Source organism: Capra hircus, chromosome 9, assembly GCF_001704415.2.
Source record: "Capra hircus breed San Clemente chromosome 9, ASM170441v1, whole genome shotgun sequence".
Taxonomy (NCBI): domain Eukaryota; kingdom Metazoa; phylum Chordata; class Mammalia; order Artiodactyla; family Bovidae; genus Capra; species Capra hircus.
The window spans coordinates 48,434,807-48,460,626 of record NC_030816.1 but is presented as its reverse complement, the minus strand read 5'-3'; the positions used below and the strand labels follow the sequence as shown (position 1 = coordinate 48,460,626).

Sequence of the window (25,820 nt, the reverse complement as noted above, 5' to 3'; positions counted from 1 at the left end):
CTGAGACTACAAAAATAAATATAATATGGACTCCCTGTACTAAGGCAACTACCAAGGCCAGACCAATACTGTATTCTGTACTTCTAGCCAGTAGGTTACATTTTATCAGGTTAATATAACATTTAAGAGACTTAAAGGCCATTTTAAATAATTCATGGATAGACAATTCAGGTTCTTTGCCCATGCAAAAATATTTTCAAAATTAAATTTCCTGAAGTCTAAGACATTAAAAAATAAAACGTGTCCAAAAAAGCTTACCTGCCAGCAAAAACAGCAGCAACCAGCAGAGCTGGGCTGAAAGCCAGGAACATACTGTACAAAGATGGGCTGCATATAAAATCCTCAAACCAGATCTCACAGTTTAAAAAAGAGCTGTCAGAATTACTCATTTTCAATTTCTTTGCCTAGTTCACAGATACCAGTGCCTCGAGGGAACCAGATTACCATTAACATGCAAAAACTGAATATAGTTCCTAAAGAAAGTAAAGATACTTTATGATACATGATTTCTAAAAAAGAAAGCATATAGAAATTTCTTTCCCAAAATATAACTGGAGCACATACATCAAAATCACTACTCTTCACATGCTATGCACAAGTCCAACAACTGTTCTACCCTTTGGAACATTAATTTCACTATCTAAAACAGAAGAGTTAAATTCCAACACTGAGTTTTTCTATAGACTCCTTTGCTCCCAACACAAACAACTGACTGTAAAACCCATATGGGATAAAACAGAATCTTCAAATCATCCTTTCACTTTTGGAGATTTCAACATAAAAATATCTGTTTCCTGAATCAAACAAAACACCATCAGGGACTTTAATATGGCTAAATGGTTTTTACAAAAACAGTTCCAAAATGATACTACAGAGTCATCTACAAATATAATAATTCAAATATCTGAACTTGAACATGGCAACATTAAGGAACACAGCAACATTATCAAACCTCTATGCTTTCAATACTGCTGTATACATGATCCCCTAATCCTTACTAAATTCTTAGTAGTCCCAAACTGTTATTTCTGAATGTATTAGATGCACAATGCATTGGGTACTGCATCACAAAATAAGACTGAGTAAAGCTGGTCCTCTGCTGCCCTCTAGTGTAATCATAAAATGCCAAAACTAAACCAAAAGTAACTGGAAAATAATACTTTGGTGATAAATCTGTATAATAAATCATTAAAATAAACTAGTTCAAAATATGGTCCTTAAATCACTGGAGATAATGCTATAAAATTTTAATAATTTACTTTAAAAAATGTGAGTCTCTTACCACAGATGCATTCTGGAGGATATAGATAGTTCCTTATAATGAGGATATCTTAGGTTATAAAAAGATTGCTACTTCTATCTTAAATATCTTAGAAATTCTTGGATCACTTGATCTGGGGGAAGCTGGCTACCATGTAGTAAGGATGTTCAGGCAACTATTTAAGGACACATAGAACTCCAGAGTTAGTATGAAGATTACTTTAAACTGAAGACATTTGAGATTCAAGAGATGCTGAAAGAAGCCTTCCCACCAAAGCAGAAACTTCTGGAAATGAGGTTTCCATAAATTGCCTCTTTGGAGCATATTCAGTTCCAGAAAGGAGATTGAAAGTGAAATTATCTTAAATCCCCTCTCTGCGGTAGTTTTACAGCCATGAGGAAGATGGAAAAGACCAAATCAGGCTAGCATAACGAAGATTATCATCAGCTTTCTTATCTCCTGTTGCTATCCTAAAAACAGGTTTTCCTAAAGAAACCCATCTGTTCTTCCCATAGAAGAACTTTACTAACTTCAGTCATTTAGCGAGTCACTTATTTTGTGCACTCCCATAAGCATACGAATAAACTTTGTTTTTACTCTTCTTTCCCCAGTTTAATCCAGACTCCCAAACACTAAACACAAGCAGGTGCAAGAAGTTTTTCCTCCCCACCCAGTCTACGGACAGGCCTACAAGGCAAGGGATGGAGGCTCCAGGCCAACAATCAGCAAAGAACTGAGGCTGCTATCAACCACATGAATAAGCCTGGAGATGACAGCAATCCTGGCCAACAGCTTCACAGCAACCCCATTAGAGACAGTGGGCTAGAACCACCCAATTAAATCACTCCCCAGAACCATTAGATATTAAATGTTTGTTGTTTTACGCTGCTAAATTTGGAGGGTAATCTTGAGGTAATCAGAGGCGACTCACTGGAAAAGACCCTGATGATGGGAAAAATTGAGGGCTGGAGGATGAGATGGTTGGATGGCATCACCGACTCAATGAAATGAGTTTGAGCAAACTCTAAGAGACAGTGAAGGATAGGGAAGTCTGGTGTGCTGCAGTCCATGGGGTTGCAAACAGTCCAACAGGAGTTGGTGACTGAACAACAACAATCATGAGATAATCTGTCAGGTGGGAACAGATAACTAATATAACAAACATCAGCGAAGACAAAGAAGGAAAGGAAGGAAGAGTATCAGCAGATGAACTACTACATTTCTGCTGGACAAGAAACAGATGGAGAAATGCTGAAAATCACAGTGACCACAAAAGAAGCTGACCGTTTTACAAAATCCCAAAGAAGAAAGGTCCAGACCCAAAAACATTAACTAACAAGAGTAACAGTATGGACAGAAGAGAAGAAATTGGTTATTTTTAATTATGTAAAACAATTAAATCCCCACAACTCACAGAACAGGCATACTAGTTATCCATTTCTATATCCATACTAGTTATCATTTCCTAAGCAATCAATCAATAAAACTGGAAAGCCCTTCTTTTAAAAAACCGACCAAACCTTGAGGTAAAGCAACTACCACAAGGCTAATGGTGCCCAGAAGCAAAGACTTCTCCACACAGTAAGACTGAAGGTCCTCCAAGCACAACCGCCTATTATGAAGCAAAGCTGTCAACGTGACAAACCCAGGCCACTTTCACAAAATTTCTTTCAAGCAGTTTTTCTGCCTCCTTTTCAAATGCAGTCAACCGAAGATCACTGTACCTTTCAAGAAAACCAGAAACATGAAGAAGAAAGATGATTCGAAATAGAGTAACTCTGTGCCTTCCAGTTAGTATTCCCATAAGAAATTCAAAATGGTATCCTGTCCATAAATTAAGAACAGGTTGGCATAGAAACGTATAAGCAGACAGTAAGAATGCATGTACTCTTGAAATTTAAAAGCATAAATATTGAAATTAGTAATTCATTAGAAGTATAGGAAGAAATAATGAGAAAGCCTATCAGAAAGCTGAAAAAAGAGACCAGCAGATGAAAAGTATGACAGAAAAGATTAGAGAAGAAAAAGAATCTAGGCAGTATAACAATCAATAGTAGGTCTAAAGGGGGAAAACAGAAGGGAAAAAAGGAGGAAACAGAATAGGAGAGATAAAATTACCCTGAATGGAAGAGCTCAGGTTTTCAGATTCAAGTGATCTCCAGGTGCCAATGAATGGAAAGGGGGGTGCGGGGTAGTGTAGACCCACATAATTAGTCATCCACTGGTCCACTGAAAAACTTCAGGACAAGAACAAAGAGAAAATTCTAAAAGTTTCCAGGGGCAAACCACGTACACGGCACTAGAATTAGAATGATAACACAACTTTTATCAGTGGCAGAGGTTAATAGCAGTTAAGGTTTTTGTTATTTTGAGGGAAAATCATTTCTAATCTAAACTTTTATACACAGCCAAAATACTAAACTCAGGACCAGAGGAACAGCATTTTCATACACCTAAGCATGCTTATGGGTTACTTCTTATATATAACTTTCTTAGGAAGTGACTAAAGGAGGTACTCCTGCAAAATAAGAGAATATACCTAAATTTAAAAAGAAACGATGGGAAGAGAGGGAGGGAAGAGAAACAATGAATCCAGAAAGCTAGATCCAACCAGGATAAAAGTTGGGAACAGAGCTTTATACACAGGCCAAAAATCACAGAAGGCTATAAAAGAGAAAAAAGTCCTTGGGATAATAAAAAATAATTCAAAGAAGAAATCAAATGAGTAAAACTTTGAAAACACTTAATTATAGGGTAAAGGCAATGACTAGAGTAAAAAAGAACCTATTTAAACTTGACAAAAGGAACATTCTACTTGAAGTGGCAGTGAAGGCATGATTTTGAACCCTGAGCATGGTGACTGTCTTTAGTGGTCAGCTCCATCCTAGCACTTGCTCTCAATGGATCTTGGTTGAGAAGTAAGCAAATGACCCTACCCCGATTCCTTTGCCAGCTCCCTGGAAGGAGACTGGAAAAAAGGGGAAGGGAAAAAACCTATTGATCTGTTTCTGTCAGCATCTCAGATGCACTGAAGGCAGCAGCCACAAGATGACAGACAGCAGGGCTCTTTGGGGTAGAAACCCCGGGGAGTGGCAGCTGGCGTGCAGTGGTGAGTGGCACCAGCAGCAGCAGCCACACAGGCAGTACCTCTCCTGCTTCTGGGCAGCAAGTGCTAACCAGGCTCCCACCAGAGGCAGTAGCAGCTCGCTGAACCTCTCTCACCCTTTTGCTTTCTTGTTCTTACAATGTCTTTGTAATCAATTCTATGTAGTAAGTCCCTATGTGTTAGAAATATCGGAGTGATTTCTTTTCACATCATAAAAAAGGAAATATATTCCTTTCCACTAATCTAAACAACAGTTCAGTAAGAAAAAAATTTTAAGTATTTTTTACCATTTAAATCAACCTTGACAGAAAACAAAAACCTATGTTTAACAAACAGCATGTAAATGTAAACAGAGTTGAAAATATTAAAGTTAGAGCTAATGTAAAGAAGCAGATGGAAGACCTAGAACTCTAAAGTTTACATCTTACAAGAGTTAAGAAATACTGGGTCACCCCTAGCAGTCCACTGGTTAAGACTCCACCTTCCAGTGCAGACGGTGTGGTTCAATCCCTGGCTGGGGATTAGGATCCCACATGCTGCTTAGTGTGCCCCAAAATAATCAATTAATTAAAAAATAAAATAATTAAGAAATACTAAGTAAGGGTTATTAGAATAAAGGGAAGATTAAATATAGAGGCATGATAAATGAGAAACTATCAATAATAGTTTTATCTATGATAAGAAACTAAAAGAAACAACAGACGGGCACAGAGAAATTGGTGAGTCACATTCTCATGACCATATTAGAAACTCACCGAAAGTTAATAAACATCAACATAAACATGTTACTCACAGATATGAGGATAATCACAGGATAAATTAAAAGAAACAAAAAAAGAAAGGCTAAAAGTGGTTGCCTTAGACCTTGGGAGATATCACAGGTTCATTTCCAGGCCACCATAATAAGGCAATAATGGAGTGGGGGGCGGGCAGTGGTTGTCTTTAGGGAGTAAAACGGATAGAAAGAAAGAGGCGATGGAGAAGTGACTTTCATCATAAGCTTTCTAGTATTGCTTGATTTATTTAATCTGAAACAAGGCTTACCTTAATAAATAATTTTATTTTAGTCATCTAATAGAAAAATGTTTAATGAAACAGAAAAATATTTAGGATGTACTAATTATAAGGTATAGACATATTCATTGATTTTGACCTAATTAAGAGGATTTGAAAATCTTTCAAGTTAATAGAAAACTGCAAAATTATTATTCATTACACAAATCAGGTAATTAGTTCCAATACTAGTAAACAAATCTCATGAATCTATCTGTTCTAAGGATAAGAAGCCTCTGTTAGCTATTTTAACTGGTTACTTTTAGATTAAGTAGCTCTGTTCACAATGAGAATACAGAGCTTCATTAGACTTCAAAGTGTAAAATCAAATGGTATATTTATTTGCACTGATTACCATGAATATTACAGGTCATGCTTTTCAAAACTTCATAGTCATGCACAAATTAACTATGTAAAATACAATATCCTTTTAACTGGTCTTCCATGAGAGAGGGTAAAAAGCCACATTGATTTCTCAAGATTTACCTTGATCTGGAATAAAATTTTAAAGCCACAAAAAATGGTTTGGGCAGCACTTACATATCAAAGGGGCTGAAAGGTATAAAAACATTTTAATTTTATAAAATAATCAGTCCTCATGAGAAGAAAAGATCAAAAGAAATATTCCAAAGACTTTATTTTTTATATTTGTCCCTTGACATGATTGATTGCTTCCAATTTTCTTTTATATAAAGCACACCTTCCTTAAAAAAAAATTATAATTCTTTCAAGCATTTTTACACTGATTTCACAAACTCTTTGTGAATTTTCTTTCTCAGTCAACCTAGTACTTACCATTTCTATAATAATTAACTAAAGCACGTGAGCAAATAACCAGTTCTTAAAGTATCATGAAATTGTGAAAAAAATTAGTAGGAAAATCCCCTTAACATCTCATCCTCATACCTCACACTCATAGCTCTATTGCTGAGATGGGAGTAGGGGGTAGATGTCCTCCAGTGAGCTTAGTAGCATTAGGCAATACTAAATAACAAGTGTGTCTGTATCTCTTTTGTATTCCACTATCACAGGTAAACATCCATCTAGGATACCCATTATTATACTCCTAAAATCAAAATGAGCACTCATATTTCATACGGAATATCAAGTAATGCTCCTAAGCAGTTCTTTGTTACCTCTCCTTATTTATCGTGCTTTGTACTACACACAATTTTACTACATCTCTTAATACATCTTAAAGCTGCTTCAAGGTCAAGAATTGTATCTTGCTTTCCTACAGTGTCTTATATTGTCTTTGAGATCCTCTAATTCCTAAAGTAGCACAGTTATCTAGTAAAGCAATAAATATTATTTCTTCAAAGATACAGATTTTGCCATTAAGTGAAAGTGAATGTCGCTCAGTCATGTCCGACTCTTTGAGATGGACTATACAGTCCATGGAATACTGCAGACCAGAATTTTGGAGTGGGTAGCCTTTGCCTTCTCCAGGGTTATCTTCCCAACCCAGAGATCGAACTCAGGTCTCCCACACTGCAGGCAGATTCTTTACCAGCTGAGCCACAAGGGAAGCCCATTAAGTGAAAGGGGCAAGGCAATTCCAATTACCATCACAAAGCAATTTGAGGGAAACCAGATAGTTTTCCATAGTTTATAACAGAAGAGAATATATCATATCCATCTATATGGAGGATCAGGTGGTTTTTTATCACTGTTAATATATATATATGTAATATATATGAGGAAACAATGGAAACAGTGAGAGACTTTATTTTGGGGTCTCCAAAATCACTGCAGATGGTGACCGCAGTCAGGAAATTAAAAGATGCTTGCTCCTTGGAAGAAAAGCTATGACCAACCCAGATAGCAAATTAAAAAGAAGAGACATTACTTTGCCAACAAAGGTCCATCTAGTCAAAGATATAATTTTTCCAGTAGTCATATAGGGATGTGAGAGTTGGATTATAAAAAAAGCTGATCACCGAAGAACTGATGCTTTTGAACTATGGTGTTGGAGAAGACTCTTGAGAGTCCCTTGGACTACAAGGAGATCAAACAGGTCAATCCTAAAGGAAATCAAACCTGAATATTCATTGGAAGGACTGATGCTAAAGCTGAAACTCCAATACTTTGGCCACCTGATGCAAAGAACCAACTCATTTGAAAAGACCCTGATGCTAGGAAAGATTGAAGGCAGGAGAAGGAGACGACAGAAGATGAGATGGTTGGATGGCATCACTGACTTGATGGACATGAGTCTGGACTTGATGGACATGATGGACGCCAGTCAGTCCGGGAGCTAGTGATGGACAGGGAAGCTTGGCGTGCTGCAATCCATGGGGTCGCAAAGAGTCGGACACAACTGAGCAACTGAACTGAATGTGTGTGTGTGTGTATATATATATATATGACTTAATATATATTTTATCACTGTCAATATATATTTTCTCCTCATATATTTGACTTCTATAGCATAGCTCTATTTAAATACATATATATTTAAGAATATTAACAAAAGGGGCTTTTATTAATGTTTCAAAGTTTCAGACGCTCATTACCCCTAGAATATGGACAACCTCAAATTTTAACCAGGGACTGCTCTTATGTTTGCAACACAGGTTTTACCTGTGTATGTTCTGTTTAGCTCTAAGAGTTTTTGAGCCAAATTTGGTAATGAATTCAGTTGATTTTCTATTTTTAAGTAGCATTTCAGAGATAGTATCTCTGTTATTAAGTAGTAACTTTCATATTAATAAGTAGTTTAATGAAAGAAATTAATATTTAAAGGTGCTTTTTTATCCTTTGGTAAGTCCTAAAGATTTGAGTAGCTGACATTTATTTCAAAAGTTTGCTTTTAAAATATTAGACTGCTTTTGTCCTATACCCACTTTTAATCTTGTACAGTAACTACCCCACAACCTAAGAGAATTTTGAATAGATTCTGGGAAACTAAATGATGATTACCAAGTGAAAATGACTGCCCAGGGAGTCTTACACTATGGTAACAATAACATTTATTGAACATCATGCTAACAACCATTTGATATGAATCTCCTTTAATCAATTAATGGACAAATCCTCAGCTATATCCTTAACTCAATGGCTGGCTAAACACTGCTCTTGGAGAAGGAAATGGCAACCCTCTCCAGTATTCTTGCCTGGAAAATCCCAAGGACAGAGAAGCCTGGAGGGCTACAGTTTATAGGATCACAAAGAGTTGAACATGACTGAGCAACTACACTTTGAATTTCAAACACTGCTCTGGTTTAGATCACTGATTTTTAAACTGTGCTCACTCAACAGGGCACTAAGGGCAGTGGTTCCTGGACTTGGCTAGAAATCTGAAGTAGCGGGGGTGCTCTGGAAACCAAATTCTCAAAGCCAACTAAATCCTACTGAATTTGGATCTCTAGATTTTTTCTTTAAAAAAAAAAAAGAAAAGCTTACTATGATGGTAATAGGGGCTTCCCAAGTGGCTCAGAGGTAAAGAATTCGTTTGCCAATGTGGGAGCCACAGGGTTGGGAAGATCCCCTGGAAGAGAGTATGGCAACCCACTCCAGTTTTTTGCCTGGAGAATCCCATTGACAGAGGAGCCTGGTGGACTATGGTGCATGTGGCTGCAAACAGTGAGACATGAGTGAGCGAAAGAACACACACTCACACATGATGGTAATACTACCACAATGGTGAAAATGAAAGTGTTAGCCGCTCAGTCTTGCCTGACTCTTTGTGACCCCCATGGACTGTAGGCCACCAGGCTCCTCTGTCCATGGGATCCTCCAGGAAAGAATACTGGAGTGGGTTGCCATTCCCTTCTCCAGGGGATCTTCCCAACCCAGGAGTCTTCTGCATTGCGGCAGATTCTTTACCATCTGAGCCACCGATGTAACCCAAACATCCAGCAGCATTTGGGACATGCTATCCTAAAAAGTTCCATGGTGACCTTAAGAGGCCACCCAGAATACAACTCCACATGCTGCCCCTAAATGTTCAACAACCAAAGCAGCCCCACTTTGTCTACTTCAAATAATGGTAAGTAAGGTGTGAGCTTAGAGAAGGAGTAAGAGTAAAATGAGTTCCACTACTTTCTTTTTTCAATCAATTTACTATCAGATATCATCAACTATAGCTTTAGATCAATAAACAGTGTTTCTGATCAACTTCTAATCACTCCTTATTTGTCTCCCTTCGCCATGAAGGGAACATAAGAAAGGAACACAGCAGTTATGGCTTTCTTGTGTTCCTCCCAGATGCAAAAAAACTGGCCTTGCACCCTGACAGTATTAATAGTTCTAATGAAACTGTTAAAAAACAGGACCGGAGTCTTCAAATAATGAAACCTGGTTTAGAGTTATCATTTGAAATAAGGTGCTAAATTTTCATTAAGTTTCAAAATGAGCTAACTATATAATGAAGAAAAACAACATTAAATCATATCTTGGAAGCCCAAATTCTAAAATACAGAGCAATGAAGAGGGAAAAAAAGAAAGCTACAGAAGACCAATGCTGTACTGCCAATTTTGCCTCTATCTAGTTACAAGATTAAAGCAAATATTCTATTTTCTGGATTCCACCCCCTCAAATATATCCACAGACACATTCACTTCAGTTCAGTCACTCAGTCATCTTTGACTCTTTGCAATCACATGAACCACAGCACGCCAGGCCTCCCTGTCCATCACCAACTCCTGGAGTTCATCCAAACCCATGTCCATTGTGTCGGTGATGCCATCCAACCATCTCATCCTCTGTCGTCCCCTTCTCCTCCTTCCTTCAATCTTTCCCAGCATCAGGGTCTTTTCAAATGAGTCAGCTCTCCACATCAGGTGGCCAAAGTATTGGAGTTTCAACATCAGTCCCTCCAATGAACACCCAGGAGTGATCTCCTTTAGAATGGACTGGTTGAATCTCCTTGCAGTCCATGGGACTCTCAAGAGTCTTCTCCAACACCACAGTTCAAAAGTATCAATTCTTTGGCGCTCAGCTTTCTTTATAGTCCAACTCTCACAACCATACATGACCACAGGAAAAACCAGAGCCTTGACTAGATGGACCTTTGTTGACAAAGTAATGTCTCTGCTTTTTAATATGCTGTCTAGGTTGGTCATAACTAGATATAATTGATTGATATAATCAGATATAATTGATATAATTGTAACTGATATAATTATAATTGATATAATCAGATTGATTTTATCCTTTGCAGCCAAAGATGAAGGAACTCTATATAGTCAGCAAAAACAAGACCAGGAGCTGACTGTGGCTCAGATCATGAACTCCTTATTGTCAAATTCAGACTTAAATTGAACAAAGTGGGTAAAACCACTAGATACATTCAGGTATGACCTAAATCAAATCCCTTACGAATATACAGTGGAGGTGAGAAATAGATTTAAGGGACTAGATCTGATAGACAGAGTGCCTGATGACTATAAACGGAGGTTTGTGATATTGTACAGGAGACTGGGAGCAAGACCATCCCCAAGAAAAACAAATGCAAAAAAGCAAAATGGCTTTCTGAGGAGGCCTTACAAATAGCTGTGAAAAGAAGAGAGGCAAAAGGCAAAGGAGAAAAGGAAAGATATACCCATTTGAATGCAGAGTTCCAAAGAGTAGCAAGGAGAGGTAAGAAACCTTCCTCAGCGATCAATACAAAGAAATAGAGGAAAAGAACAGAATGGCAAAGACTAGAGATCTCTTCAAGAAAATTAGAGATGCCAAGGGATACCATCTTTACATTTCATGCAAAGATGGGCTCGATGAAGGACAGAAATGGTATGGACCTAACAGAAGCAGAAGATATTAAGAAGAGGTGGCAAGAATACACAGAAGAACTGTACAAAAAAGATCTTCATGACCCAGATAATCCCAAAGGTGTGATCACTAACACTCACCTAGAGCCAGACATCCTGGAATTTGTAGCCAGGTGGGCCTTAGGAAGCATCACTATGAACAAAGCTAGTGGAGATGATGGAATTCCAATTGAGCTATTTCAAAGCCTGAAAGATGATGCTGTGGAAGTGCTGCACTCAATATGCCAGCAAATTTGGAAAACTCAGCAGTGGCCACAGGACTGGAAAAGGTCAGTTTTCATTCCAATCTCAAAGAAAGGCAATGCCAAAGAATGCTCAAACTACCACACAATTGCACTCATCTCACACACTAGTAAAGTAATGCTTAAAATTCTCCAAGCCAGGCTTCAGCAATACGTGAACCGTGAACTTCCAGATGTTCAAGCTGGTTTTAGAAAAGGCAGAGGAACCAGAGATCAAATTGCCAACATCGCTGGATCATCGAGAAAGCAAGAGCATTCCAAAAGAACATCTATTTCTGCTTTATTGACTATGCCAAAGCCTTTGACTGTGTGGATCACAATAAACTGTGGACAATTCTGAAAGAGATGGGAATACCAGACCACCTGACCGGCCTCTTGAGATACCTGTATGCAGGTCAGGAAGCAACAGTTAGAACTGGACATGGAACAACAGACTGGTTCCAAATAGGAAAAGGAGTACATCAAGGCTGTATATTGTCACCCTGCTTATTTAACTTATATGCAGAGTACATCATGAGAAATGCTAGGCTGGAAAAAGCACAAGCGGGAATCAAGATTGCCAGGAGAAATATCAATAACTTCAGATATGCAGATGACACCACCCTTATGGCAGAAAGCGAAGAAGAACTAAAGAGCCTCTTGATGAAAGTGAAAGAGGAGAGTGAAAAAGTTGGCTTAAAGCTCAACATTCAGAAAACGAAGATCTTGGCATCCAGTCCCATCACTTCATGGGACATAGATGGGGAAACAGTGGAAACAAGTGTCAGACTTTATTTTGGGGGGCTCCAAAATCACTGCAGATGGTGATTGCAGCCATGAAATTAAAAGATGCTTGCTCCTTGGAAGGAAAGTTATCACCACAAATACACTAAGTCTCCCTAGAAGAGTTCACAAATTAAAAATCCTTTCCAGGCATAGCTTTATTTACAGGTGAGTTTCTAAATATTAGATACAATGTTATGGCCCTAATTCATACTTATTAGGAAATAAGACAGGAAGTAAATTCTTATTAAATGCAATATTCAGTCAAAGTTGTTATATACCAGAAAAAAAAAACTACTTACTTCGTGATCAAAAGAAAATTAGGGCTAAACAGAAATTTATCTGCTCTGATATCTTCCCTCAAGAGGAACTAAAAACCTGCTAAGTGAACAAATCTAAATTATAGCAGTGTAACATCACTGAATTGTTAATAATTTGATTTACTCATTCTGTTCCTAAACAGCATAAAATATCATCTGTTTGTAGCTCACTGAAAATTATTCCAGAGATATCTAAAACCTCTTTAATATTCCTCTCAGTATATAAAACTTTTCTAGTGTAGCATCTCATTATCCTATCCACACTATTCCTGTCTGAACATTCAGTTCCACTCACTGGAATAAACATCTGCTACAAACATTATTAATGAGATAACATATCAAAGGATCCAAGCAAGTTACTAACTTCCTGGGGTAATTACACTGTTCTGTATAAAAACCATTAGAGCAGTAACTATGTTCAGAAGCTCCCTGAACATATTATAAATGGTTTATCTACATAACAGCTATTTCTACAAGTCACCAAGTATTTGTCAGGACAAGTATAGCATGACTACATGTCTAGCACTCAATTAAAACAAAGGCATAGGACATTTTTATGAGAAAAAAAAATTACAATTTACATTTCAAATGTATACGTTTAGTAAACTGCTTATATAAAAGCTTAAAACCAGAAGTTAAGCAATAACTACAATGAATTGTGTATTCAATTTTTCTTAAAGCAAGAATGCTTGTATATATATGTGTATTACATATATATATATACACACACACATATAATACACATATATCAGAAGCATGTGTGAAAATATCAGTAGCTATCTTTTACGGAGTGTCCACTGTATGCTAATTGTTTGGAATTACTTTATTTAATCCTTTTACAGCAAATCTATTGGGTAATGGATTGCCATTATCTTATACGAATCCAAACATTTTTCTTAGGGTCATCTAGCTTTATCCTACCCTATGTGTCACGTTCTTTGAAATATGCTGCTGCTGCTGCTGCTTCTTTTGACTAATTGGTTACATTTTTGTTTGGAAATTAATGTGACAGAGAGTTGTCACATTTAAAATCTCAAAAATTTCACAACCATCACAAATGTTCCCATAACTTTCATGCGACGACATTGACAGCTTTTCAATGATTAATTGATCCAATAAACATTTACTGAGTGCCCATCACGTGCCAGGCACTATTCTAGGCACTGAGGACACAGCGGTTAGGAAGACAAAAGTCTCAGTTCTCGTAAGGTTTGCTTTCATTATGGCTATCAATTCATTAAAAGACTTTTGCTTATCTATACAAATTATTCCCACAGCATTACATACTTCTTATGGCAAATATACTTTGAGTTCTTTTCTTTTACTTCATTATTGGCATTACAATAGTAGTTATAAAAATATTAATATTAACAGTAAAATCAAGTTATATCCACTCCATATCTCCAAAGGTATCTTTTAAGGTCACCACAAAGTTAAATGTAGATGAAGACAGTATTAAAAAAAAAAGATATAATTATCATTTTGACATTCAAAAACTGTCATAAAAATCAAATGCAACTTATATCATCTTCAAAATAATATTTAAAAATAAAATATTAAAACAGGATCTTAAAGAGATTATTTTCTTTCCCATTTTTACTGCAGCATTATTCACAATAGACAAGATATGAAAATAACCTATCCACCAACAGATGAATAAAAATGATGCATGTAAGTATATATATATAATTTTTAAAATGTATATTATACACACACACACAATGGAATATTACTCAGCCATGAGAAAGAAGAAAACCCTGTCACTTGTGACAACATGGAACTTGAGGACATCAGTTAAATGGAATAAGGCAGAAAAAGACAAATACTGTAAGATGTCACTTATATGTGGAATCTAAAAAAGCCAAACTCACAGAAACCAAAACTGGAATGGTAGTTACCAAGGGATGAGAGGGTGGGAAAAATGAGGAGATACTAATCAAAGGGTACAAGCTGCCAGGTATAAGACAAATAAGTTTTGATGATCTAATGCACAACATGCTGATTATAGTTACTATTGTGTTTACATACTTGAAAATTGCTAAGATGATAGATCTTAAATGTTCTCGCTATCGAAAAGAAATGGTTATTATGGAAGTGATAGAAGTGTTAGTTAACACCACAGCAGTAACCATTTTGCAACATATGTGTACCAAATCAACAATCTGTACACCTTAAACCTGCTTAATGCCATGTCAAATTGTATCTCAACAAACCTGGAAAAAAACTAAAATAACTAAAATATACATATATGTATATATGAAAGTGAAAGTGAAGTTGCTCAGTCACGTCCAACTCTTTGCAACCCCATGGACTGTAGCCTTCCAGCCTTCTCTGTCCATGGGATTTTCCAGGCAAGAGTACCCAGAATGGGTTGCCATTTCCTTCTCCAGGGGATTTTCCCAACTCAGGGCTCAAACCAGGGTCTCCTGCATTGCAGGCAGACTCTTTACCTTCTGAGCCACGAAGGAAGCCCCATATGCGTGTGTATATATCACATAAATATATGTGCGTTCATGCTAAGTTGCTTCAGTTGTGTCCGACTCTTTGTGACCCTACTGACTGTAGCCCGCCAATCTCCTCTGTCCATGGGATTCTTCAGACGAGAATACTGGGGAAGGCTGCCATGCCCTCCTCCAGGGGACCTTCCTGACCCAGGAATCGAACCTGTACCTCCTGCACTGCAGGTGGATTCTTTTACTGCTGAGCCACCGGGGAAGCCCATACACATACTACATACAGTCTAATTATTCTAAAATATTTTCATTATGAAAAAATTAATGACTTTATTAATATCTGTTAAAGCAGTTATTTCAACTGGTATAAAATGCACTGAATGAATAAATACATATATAGCAAAGCCATATAAAATAGATTACAATCGAGAAAAAGTTAACTGGTATTGAGGAAGCATAAAATTTTTACTAATCAATACTTTTAAACTTAGGAATATGAAATGTGAAGCTAAGCTCTGTTGTAAGAATAGAACCTTAAGAGTGGATAAAATTACAAAAAGTATTAGTAAGGATTAACAGAAAAAGGAAAAACTATCGAAGGAATAAAATACAGAATGAATCAGGGGACTTGGTAATTTTTAGATTATAAACTCATAATACATCTGTTAATTTTAGAAGTGCCCAGTAACCATTAAAGACAAGGTGGTGGGCAGCAGACATACCAAAAGTACAATATTATTAAGAAAAAATACTTTCAGATTTACATTTAATCTGAAACCAAATATTTAAAAAATGAGATAACTGTAGTAGACAACTAAGAATACTAGAAAAAAACAAAAACTATACAATATATGAAACAGTTTATTTCGCTGTTCATGTCACTCCCAAAAGTACAAACCTTCTCTCACAACAAAGCAATATTCTTCAAGCATTTGGGTTATTTAGTATAACTTTTCTTTTTCAGAAGTCTAACTTACCGAGTACCATCTGCTTTCCAGCTTACTTTATATGGCTTCTGCTCCAAAAGTTTAATGTTTTGCTTGTCCATGGAAACAGGCTGGGCTCCAGGGAATCCAGACCTTAACGAAGATCACTGTATCACTATTATGGCTGGTATCCATACAAAGCAATACATGTCTTAAACCAATCTCACATGAGTCACACATGTAGCACAATGGTCTCCCAATCATGAAATTAACATCAGTTGGAGTAATATCAGCTTTCACAAGAATGCTAACAAAATGTTATCATTTTCTTGACATTTTAAAATGTGAGTTAACAAGATCCTAAATGCCACTATGAATCATGACTACTGGGCTAATTTTTAAATATTAAATACATGACTTAAATAGTAAAGCATATATATTTACAAGTCTTTTACTTCAGGAAGAAGTCTTGCCTTAATTATCTTACATTGCTCTAGGCCCCATACTTCTCCATCATGACACTGCCAACTTGGCATAACTCTGCAGGGTTGGCAAGTTTCTGCTCAAAAGATGCCCAGACGTGACAAAACAGGAGAAATGTAGGTCGAGATTAAGGTACACTGGCAAGGGTTTAACAGAACACTAAAACTGACATCACTTCATCATCATTTGCAGCTTTCAGTTAAAATTATTTCTAGTTGATTGATCTGCATGTACCAGTCCAAAAAGTTCTTTATATTAGGAATTTTTAACAATAACACTATTTCATCATGTTCTAACTGTATTAAAGTTTTCTGCCACAGACGGCAAAAACCAACAGGAATGACCACAGACCAAGACCTGGGAGCAACAGATAAGAGCCATGAACTCTCCCCTGAATACTCTGCTATGAAATGTCTTATGAATATCTTCAAGTCATGGTAAGGGGCAGAGTATATTTAAAGCTGATTCTTCCAGGTTTCTGATGACAGAAAAACTGGAAAGGGAGGCTCATTCAAGTTTCACCTCTTCTTTCTTAATAAAATCATAAGGGCAACCAAAACTCTAATCAGCAACAGTATAATCAAACCCACAAAACAAATACCAGAAGGTAACAACAGTAATTTTCTATTCCTCTAGAGAAGACATGTGAGTCATCTAATTTTGACTCAAAAATCTAGTTATTACACTGTTTATCTTGAGAAAAATCTGATAAACTTTTGCTTGACAAAGAATTCTATGTAAACACAGAAATTTCATGGAGCAAAGAAGCTATGTCACTGTTTGCATTAATGTTAAGTACTGCAGAGTAAGAATAAATCTTACTTAAAACTTTAATTAAAACTTAAAATGCTTATTACCCTTCCCAGCCGCAGAATTGATGACACTTCTGCTGTACCTCTCCTAACTTTGGCTGAGTTGTTACTTGAGTTACACCTTTAACAGTTACACCCTCCAAAAAAATAGCACCCTGAAAATAAAAGGAAAAGAAAAATATATTAGAGTTCAAATCTATCTACAAAGATTAGACAGAATGACAGATTCATTTATTTTCAGAAATCTGAGTAAATATATGCAACAAATAGTCTGCTACAGGAGGTTCTGTAGACTTCTCTGGGACTGTACACTAGTTTTCCTTAATCAGGCATATGATTTTCAACGTACATATATAGCCCAGTGTCTATATCATGCTATCAAAGCAACCGTGGTCACTACTCAGGAATCATAACAGCAATAATAACTTACCCACCATTTACTCAGTTAGGCAAAGTACCTGGCATTTTACAGTTTCTCTAACCTTTATTTAACAGTTCTGAAAATCAGACTGCATTACATTTATTTCATACATGAACAAATGCGGCATAAAGATTTTATGCAATTTATTCAAATGGTAAGAACAGAATTTGAACCCAGGTCTAAACTATACCATTCACCAATGATTCCCATTGAAGAGGATGGGAAGTTGTGTCACTAATGGAGCTTGGATTTTGAGATACACACCTACAATATATACCTTTGTAAACTAGAATAAGACTATAACAGTAGACAAAATGGCCAAGCTATAGTCATTGGATGTATCAACATAAAAACTAAATATTACTCATCACTGAATTTTTTTTTAATACAAACGCTTTTGGTTTATTGTTTAATAAACATACACAGGATTCTGTAAAGGTTACTAACTGAATGAGATCTAACACGTACATTCTCCACCGCTTTGACCCACACAACTTCTAAATGATTTCCAGCTAACCAGTTAGGATTGAACACTTCGTACTTTTGGTTGCTCAGTCGCTCAGTCCTGTCCAACTCTTTTGCAACCCCATGGACTGTAGCCCGCCAGGCTCCTCTGTCCATGGGATTTCCCAGGCAAGAATACTGGAGTGGGCTCCCATTTCCTTCTCTATCATCCCTGAAGTTTTAATCTAAATTCCTTGACTCAGAACTACAGAAAATGTATTATTGTCTTTCATAGCAAATATACTTTTAAAATATCACAGAGAAGTGAAGCAGATGGAGAATTTATGTATCAAATAAAGAACACTCCTGGAAATTTTAGACACTAAAAAAATAGTCTAGATTCATGTTACAATTACTTTGCAACCCATAAGAGGGCTGGCATCAGTCTCAAGAAAAATCTATAAAACAGCTAGAGAGCTGTTAATGTAATTAAGGAATAAAAAATATGGTCTGCAAACTGCAATGATCAATCTTCTGGCAAAGACTTGGCAACCTGAACTATTTGGGAAGGGAAAAAAAGAATGCAATGTTTAGTACATACACATCTAGAAGAGTCCTAGGTCAAATCTAGAAGAGTCCTAGGTCAATCCACCAGACACTGATCCTACTTTTTGCCCCTAGTTCTGAATCATATTTTATAGTTATTTAAAATGTCATCTACCTTGTTTTCCTTCAAGGTAGGTTCCATGAGCCAAAGGATCAAAGAGTACCATTCCTCTCCTATTATACCATAACCCTCTTTATCAGCCAATGAAGTTTCTGTTTTAGAATCATTTCTCCATTAAATATAATAACTAAACAGAGTATTTTCAAAGGAAAACTTAATCAGGTGGTTGTTTTTTCAACATGTTTAGTTATTGAGATACTCAAATAACTTCAATATCCTGATAAAATTATATCTTGTATATATTAATTAAAAAAAGAAAGCATCTTTACTCTGAAAGTACTAATAGTATAGAAGTTTCACATGAAGAAGGTATCTAGTTTCACTTATGAGCATGTATTTCCTAAACAAAGGCAAAAAATCAATGATAATTTCTGAAAAGCAAAGGTCAAATTAGCATAAATTAATCCTAAAAACACAAACACTACATTTGAAGAAGCTAAATTTTTTAATTGAACAGAATACATAAATATTGAGCCTCAGTACAAAGAACTAATCACTCTTGGCTCTCTGTTAACTATCTTCAATCTCAACTAACATAAAAGAAAAATGAAAGTTTTCTAACCATGAACTTGCCCATTGATTACATCCACACCTGTCACGCCTGTCAACCACACTGCTGACATTACTCAAAATTCAACTCTCCAGTCACCTTTCCTCTCTGATGGTCTTGTCCTCACTGCTTCTGAGCCCCTTCTTGGTTCATCTTATCATTAATCACCTTTCCAATGTAAACCCTGGAATCTCTTTTTCATAAATAACCTTCCCTGTAAACTTAACCTTTTTCACGAACACCTTGTACCCTGTGTCCTCACTGGAAGCTAGCTCTCTACCAAGAAAACCACTCACTTTTCTCTTAAGTGAAAACCACTCATTCTCTCACTGCCCAAGTCCTATTCTGCTGCTGCTGCTGCTAAGTCACTTCAGTCGTATCCGACTCTGTGTGACCCCATAGACGGAAGCCCAGCAGGCTCCCCCGTCCCTGGGATTCTCCAAGCAACACTGGAGTGGGTTGCCATTTCCTTCTCCAATGCATGAAATTGAAAAGTGAAAGTGAAGTCGCTCAGTTGTATCCAACTCTTAGCGACCCCATGGACTGCAGCCTACCAGGCTTCTCCATCCATGGGATTTTCCAGGCAAGAGTACTGGAGTGGGGTGCCATCGCTTTCTCCAATAGGGTAGTGTAAACAATTCTCTTATATCCTCACTGCTCTCCTGGCCTCTTTCTATAGCTCCTCTTCCATTCAGGCTAACTCATTCAGCCATTAGCAGAATCAAGTAGGGCAGATAACCACTGTGGCTGGTTACATAAAAGCTCTCTTTGTGGATGGGATGCATTCCCCACCCACAAGGAAACAGGCAGCTGAAATTTACTGAGGAAAAATCACAATCTCAGTGCAAAGGATGAGACTTCCCTATTCTTGTTAAAGACCTACTTCTATTTGCTCATGAGCTCCATTTCCTTCAGTCTCCTCAGAAATTGCTCTGCCATTTCTTCCGCTATGATTTCAGGTTATTTTCAACTTCATTGATTCCACTAGTTCCTTATCCTCAAGTAATAACTATGCTTGAAGCCTTTCCCAAATATTTCTGCATCAAGCAATCACCCTCAGTCTCCCTTTTTGCTCATAATTAAACTGCTCGAACAGTGTGCACCAGTGTGTAGAAAAGAGTTAACATAACAGGACTGCTTGCCAGGTGGGCCTCTGGATGGCATCTGGGAAACGACTTTCACTGTTCTCAGTCAACTGATAAGACTGGGTCATCATGCCTAAACTACCTGTACAGACAATAAAACTTACGCTGAACAAATGCTTTGCTTCTGGGATTCTGGAATACCGATACATGCTAGGTACATGCTGTCTGCATGACAAACCATAAATAAAAACCTTAGGCACTGAGACTCTAACAAGCTTCCCTAGACAGCAACATCACACACACGCTGCTGCATTTCCACTGCTGTGGGAAGAGTGAGCTCTGTATGATTCCCTGTGGGAAGGAGAGAGCATAAGGAAGCCTGCACATGGACTCCTCAAAACTCCACTTCTTTTTTCCCCTTTTGATCTGGATATTCTTAGTTCATTGGTGCACTAAATCTTAGCTCTGAGTACAACTAAGTATATACTGAGTTCTAGCAAATTTTCAAAAGCGGGGCGGTACTGTGGACCCTGAACACAACTGTCTCCTTTTTCTCACCTCCCATCTTAAGAAAGATCACTACTGTGACCTAACTCTACTGTACCACAGAAAATAATCCTCAGAAAGACATTTCCTATCCTTACCATATTTGTTCCCTCTGTGACTTTTCATACTATTAAATCATTCACACAGGTCACTACCTAAAACTCTAAACTATTCCTCATATTTCTTTGTCCTTTCGTGCTACATCCAGGAAAAATTTCTTAGCTGGATCTTCCAGTTTGATAATTTCCTCCAGACTGCTAACTTCAGGCTGCTATCAAACCCACCTCCTGATTTTTTTCTTTATTATTATCATTTCCAAGTTCTCTAACTAGTTCTTTTTCATAATAGCCTGCCATTATTTCATGGCTTGATGCCCTCTCTTGTCTTCTAAAGAATGTTCTGTTTGCTGCTTATAAACTATTCCCTCTGGTGCTAGCTAAAAGGAATGAGGTAGTTCTGAATGTACTAAGAAAAGATATCCAAGTGGAAAAAAAAAAAGCTAACATTAAATACATTTATGTTAACAACGGATAGGGGGAGTCAGGTTAAACTGAATAAATGTATGTAAATGCATAGAAAAAGTCAGTATCTAGAAGTATAATCAAAAAGTAGAGTGGAAGTGGGAATAAAGAGATAACTTTTAACCCTACATACACTTCCAGATTTTCACACTTTTATTTTACAAAGAGAACTGAACTTTAAGTCACTTGTGGACACTCTAAAAGAGATAGGTAACTAGACAGGTAAGTAAAAAGGAAGAAATTCTTTTAAGATGATAAAAATGCTAGTGGTAGGGTGAAAACTGAAAGATTATTTGTTTCTAAACTTTCTTTAATGTAAGATATTATTTTATAAATAAAAAGTATTTAACAATTTTAATATTTACTAATTATGATCTGAAAAGAAGAAAAACCTACTAAAGTACATAAGGCTTTAGAGTTTTCTTTTTTCATGACTCTACCTTTGGAAGTATAAATACAAATATTCTTGAAATCCACCATGTCCTCAATGTCAGTCAGAGATCAAACCTAACTGCTTCTTCCAAAAACAGAGAAGGGAAGCTTGCTGCTTTTGGCAATGGCAGACTAGCTTATTTAGATCAATGGTGCAGCCATGAGAAAACATTACAAAACAAGTTAAAAGTACCTGTTTTAAGACATCAGAGAATTATAAAGGTGTTAAGGACCTGAAGCCAAGAACTTAGAAAGAATGGAATTCCAGAGAGATGTGCTAGACAGCTGGCATAATTTTTCTCCTCTAGGATTTTCATCTATAGGCACTGTTTCAAAAATAGTAGCTGAGAGGGTAAGAAACTGAACAGAACTTTCAGCATTTATCACAAGAACAGGAAAACAAAAACTAGAGTACCAGGCCATCAAGGAGGAGAGGTCCTGCTTAATTTTCCAGGCTTTCAGTTAGAATTCCCAGAGGACCACACTCTGGGAACTGGGGTAAACCAAAATCAGACCAGCTCTCAAACTAAAGCCCAGCTTTTAACAGTTCAATTCCGAACTGAGTTAAGATTCTCTACTCCTATCTTGTATAGGAGCAAAAGTAAATCTTCTCTGAAGGAAGATAACAGGGTATAGAGCCGCAAACCATTTCCGTAATTTTTCATACATAATATCTAGCTAGCAGAAATACCCAGGTAGGAAGGAAAAAAAAAAACTACAACGGACTAGAAATCAAAGGACACAAGAAGAAAAACAAAAAAAAGTCGCAGAGGATAGCTGTACATCAGTTACCTCACATGGGCTTTCAAATAGGCTTAATAAACTCAAAAACCTAAATGACAAGATGCAGAATCCCAGTAGAGAACTGAAAGTTATTTTAATACTCAAGCTGAAATTCCAGAAGTGAAAGTAAAGTAACTAAAATTAAGAACTCTATGGATAAATTTAACAGCAGCACAAACTTAAAATAGAGAATTAAAACACTTGGTCAGAAAAAAATATCCAGACTGAAAAAAATGAAACAAAAGTATAGAAAATATTGAAAAGAACATAGACAACATTTTAAGAAATAATAAAATATAAAAGGTCTATTGGGTAGAAGGAAAGAGATGAAAAAATTGATATAAATTAATATTTGAAGAGATAATAGCCAAGAACATCTAAAACTGATAAAAGAAAAATCCAACCATAGATTCAAGAGTCACTGCAAGTAGGAAGCTAGAAAAATGCAAGAAAACCACAGGTAGAAACATCATAGTAAAACTGCTGAAATCAAAACCAAAAAGAAATTACCTTTAAAGAAGCAACTTCTCAAAAGAGATGAATTACAGAATAATATGTTCAACGTACCAACACAGAAGTCAAGAACCTAGGTTTCAAAGAACAACTGTTCTTCAAAAAGATGGGGAAAATAAAGGCATTTTCACACGAATGTGAAATGTGTCACCTCAAAACATATAAAGCAAAATCTAAGAGAACTATAAGGAGAAGTAGGTAAATCCATAATCAGAGTGAGGAATTTTTAAATACTCCTCTTAGTAACTGACAAAACAAAACAGGAGAAACCAGGTTTGGGTTTGCTTTTATTTTACGTCATTTTTTCCCCCTAAAAACACATGCACTTCTCATGCACTTCTTATGCCACTGGAGCTCTTTTGTAAAAATAAGAATTTAATGGTACTTAACTGAATATTTTTAAATGAATATAATTTTTAAAGCATTTCTGCTGGCAAAGAAAAATAAATGCTGCAAACTTAACTCATTCTGTAAAATCAGTTCAGTTCAGTTCAGTTCAGTCCAGTCGCTTAGTCGTGTCCAACTCTTTGCGACCCCATACTGCAGCACACCAGGCTTCCCTGTCCATCACCAACTCCCAGAGCTTACTCAAATTCATGTCCTCAAGTCAGTGATGCCATCCAATCACCTCATCCTCTGTCGTCCCCTTCTCCTGCCCTCAATCTTTCCCAGCATCAGGGACTTTTCAAATCAGTCAGCTCTTCACATCAGGTGGCCAAAGTATTGGAGTTTCAGTTTCAACATCAGTCCTTCCAATGAACACCCAGGACTGATCTCCTTTAGGATGGACTGGTTGGATCTCCTTGCAGTCCAAGGAACTCTCAAGAGTCTTCTCCAACACCACAGTTCAAAAGCATCAATTCTTTGGTGCTCAGCTTTCTTTATAGTCCAACTCTCCCATCCATACATGACCACTGGAAAAACCATAGCCTTGACTAGACAGACCTTCGTTGACAAAGTAATGTCTCTGCTTTTGAATATGCTGTCTAGGTTGGTTGTAACCTTCCTTCCAAGGAGTAAGCGTCTTTTAATTTCATGGCTGCAATCACCACCTGCAGTGATTTTGGAACCCCCAAAAATAAAGTCTGACACTGTTTCCACTGTTTCCCCATCTATTTGCAATGAAGTGATGGAATCGGATGCCATGATCTTCGTTTTCTGAATGTTGAGCTTTAAGCCAACTTTTTCACTCTCCTCTTTCACTTTCATCAAGAGGCTCTTTTCACTTTCTGCCATAAGGGTGGTGTCATCTGCATATCTGAGGTTATTGATATTTCTCCCAGCAATCCTGATTCCGGCTTGTGCTTCATCCAGCCTAGCATTTCTCATGATGTACTCTGCATATAAGTTAAATAAGCAGGGTGACAATATACAGCCTTGACATACTTCTTTTCCTATTTGAAACCAGTCTGTTGTTCCATGTCCAGGTCTAACTGTTGCTTCCTGACCTGCATACAGGTTTTTCAAGAGGCAGGTCAGGTGGTCTGGTATTCCCATCTCTTTCAGAATTGTCCACAGTTTATTGTGATCCACACAGCCAAAGGCTTTGGCATAGTCAATAAAGCAGAAATAGATGTCCTTTTGGAATGCTCTTGCTTTTTCGATGATCCAGCGATGTTGGCAATTTGATCTCTGGTTCCTCTGCCTTTTCTAAAACCAGCTTGAACATCTGGAAGTTCACGGTTCACGTATTGCTGAAGCCTGGCTTGGAGAATTTTAAGCATTACTTTACTAGCGTGTGAGATGAGTGCAATTGTGCGGTAGTTTGAGCATTCTTTGGCATTGCCTTTCTTTGGGATTGGAATGAAAACTGACCTTTTCCAGTAAGCTGTTCAGAACTTTTACACTTTTAAATACTAGATCATAATTCAAGAATACATTATGCATATGCTTCTAATTAATGTTACTCTTTAAAAATTCAGTTGAATTCCCTCATAAAAATGATACGGGAGGGTAATCATCTATGTGTTATGCTAGTAGACTTTCTTTAGAATATGATACTTATTTTTCCAGGTATGTGATTCAGTAATTTCAGATATAAATCCAGAAAATAAGTTAGACTAAAAAAAATGTTATTTTTGAAATTAGTTTCATGTTTCAAAGCAATTTATACACTTGTTAGTGGTGGTAGAATATTGAAGATTGAAATGTATACATATTAACAAAATGTTTTCCAAATAAGAAACTTTAAGTCCCAAATAATTATATTTTATGAGTTACATTTCAGGCATTCTCTTCCCTGCCTGTGAATCAATACCTACTAAGAAATGAGTTGTGAGGTTTACTGCTTACTACTCAACCATGGTATCCCACATACCTGAATGATTAACTTTATTAACAATTAATCACCACCACAATTTTCCTAACTTTCCCCTTTGGCCTACAACACATACTTCTGTATGTACAGTCACAGTGAGCATTTTTCTTCTCAATATATCCACTATCCCACCAAGAAAAGAAGGTTACACCTAATGTTTTTTGTTAGGCCTTGTATTTCTAGAAGATTAATAGGAATTGCTTATTGAAGAAATAAGAGTTTTCTGAATTCAACTTTACAGAAAAATATGAAAGTGCCACCCATGGAAAGGAGAATTTATGTATAAAGTTA

The 25,820-nt window shown here is 36.8% G+C and overlaps 1 protein-coding gene across 1 annotated transcript in view; it reads right to left on the bottom strand.

The window, feature by feature from the left end:
- RNGTT (RNA guanylyltransferase and 5'-phosphatase) overlaps positions 1-25,820 on the bottom strand; it is a 235,757-nt gene that overhangs the window by 173,485 nt on the left and 36,452 nt on the right. The window contains exons 7-8 of the mRNA XM_018053155.1: positions 17,236-17,345; positions 15,947-16,048 (exon numbers count right to left, since the gene is read on the bottom strand). Of these exons, the coding sequence (XP_017908644.1) occupies positions 15,947-16,048; positions 17,236-17,345 (212 nt within the window). The remainder of the gene's footprint in view (positions 1-15,946; positions 16,049-17,235; positions 17,346-25,820) is intronic.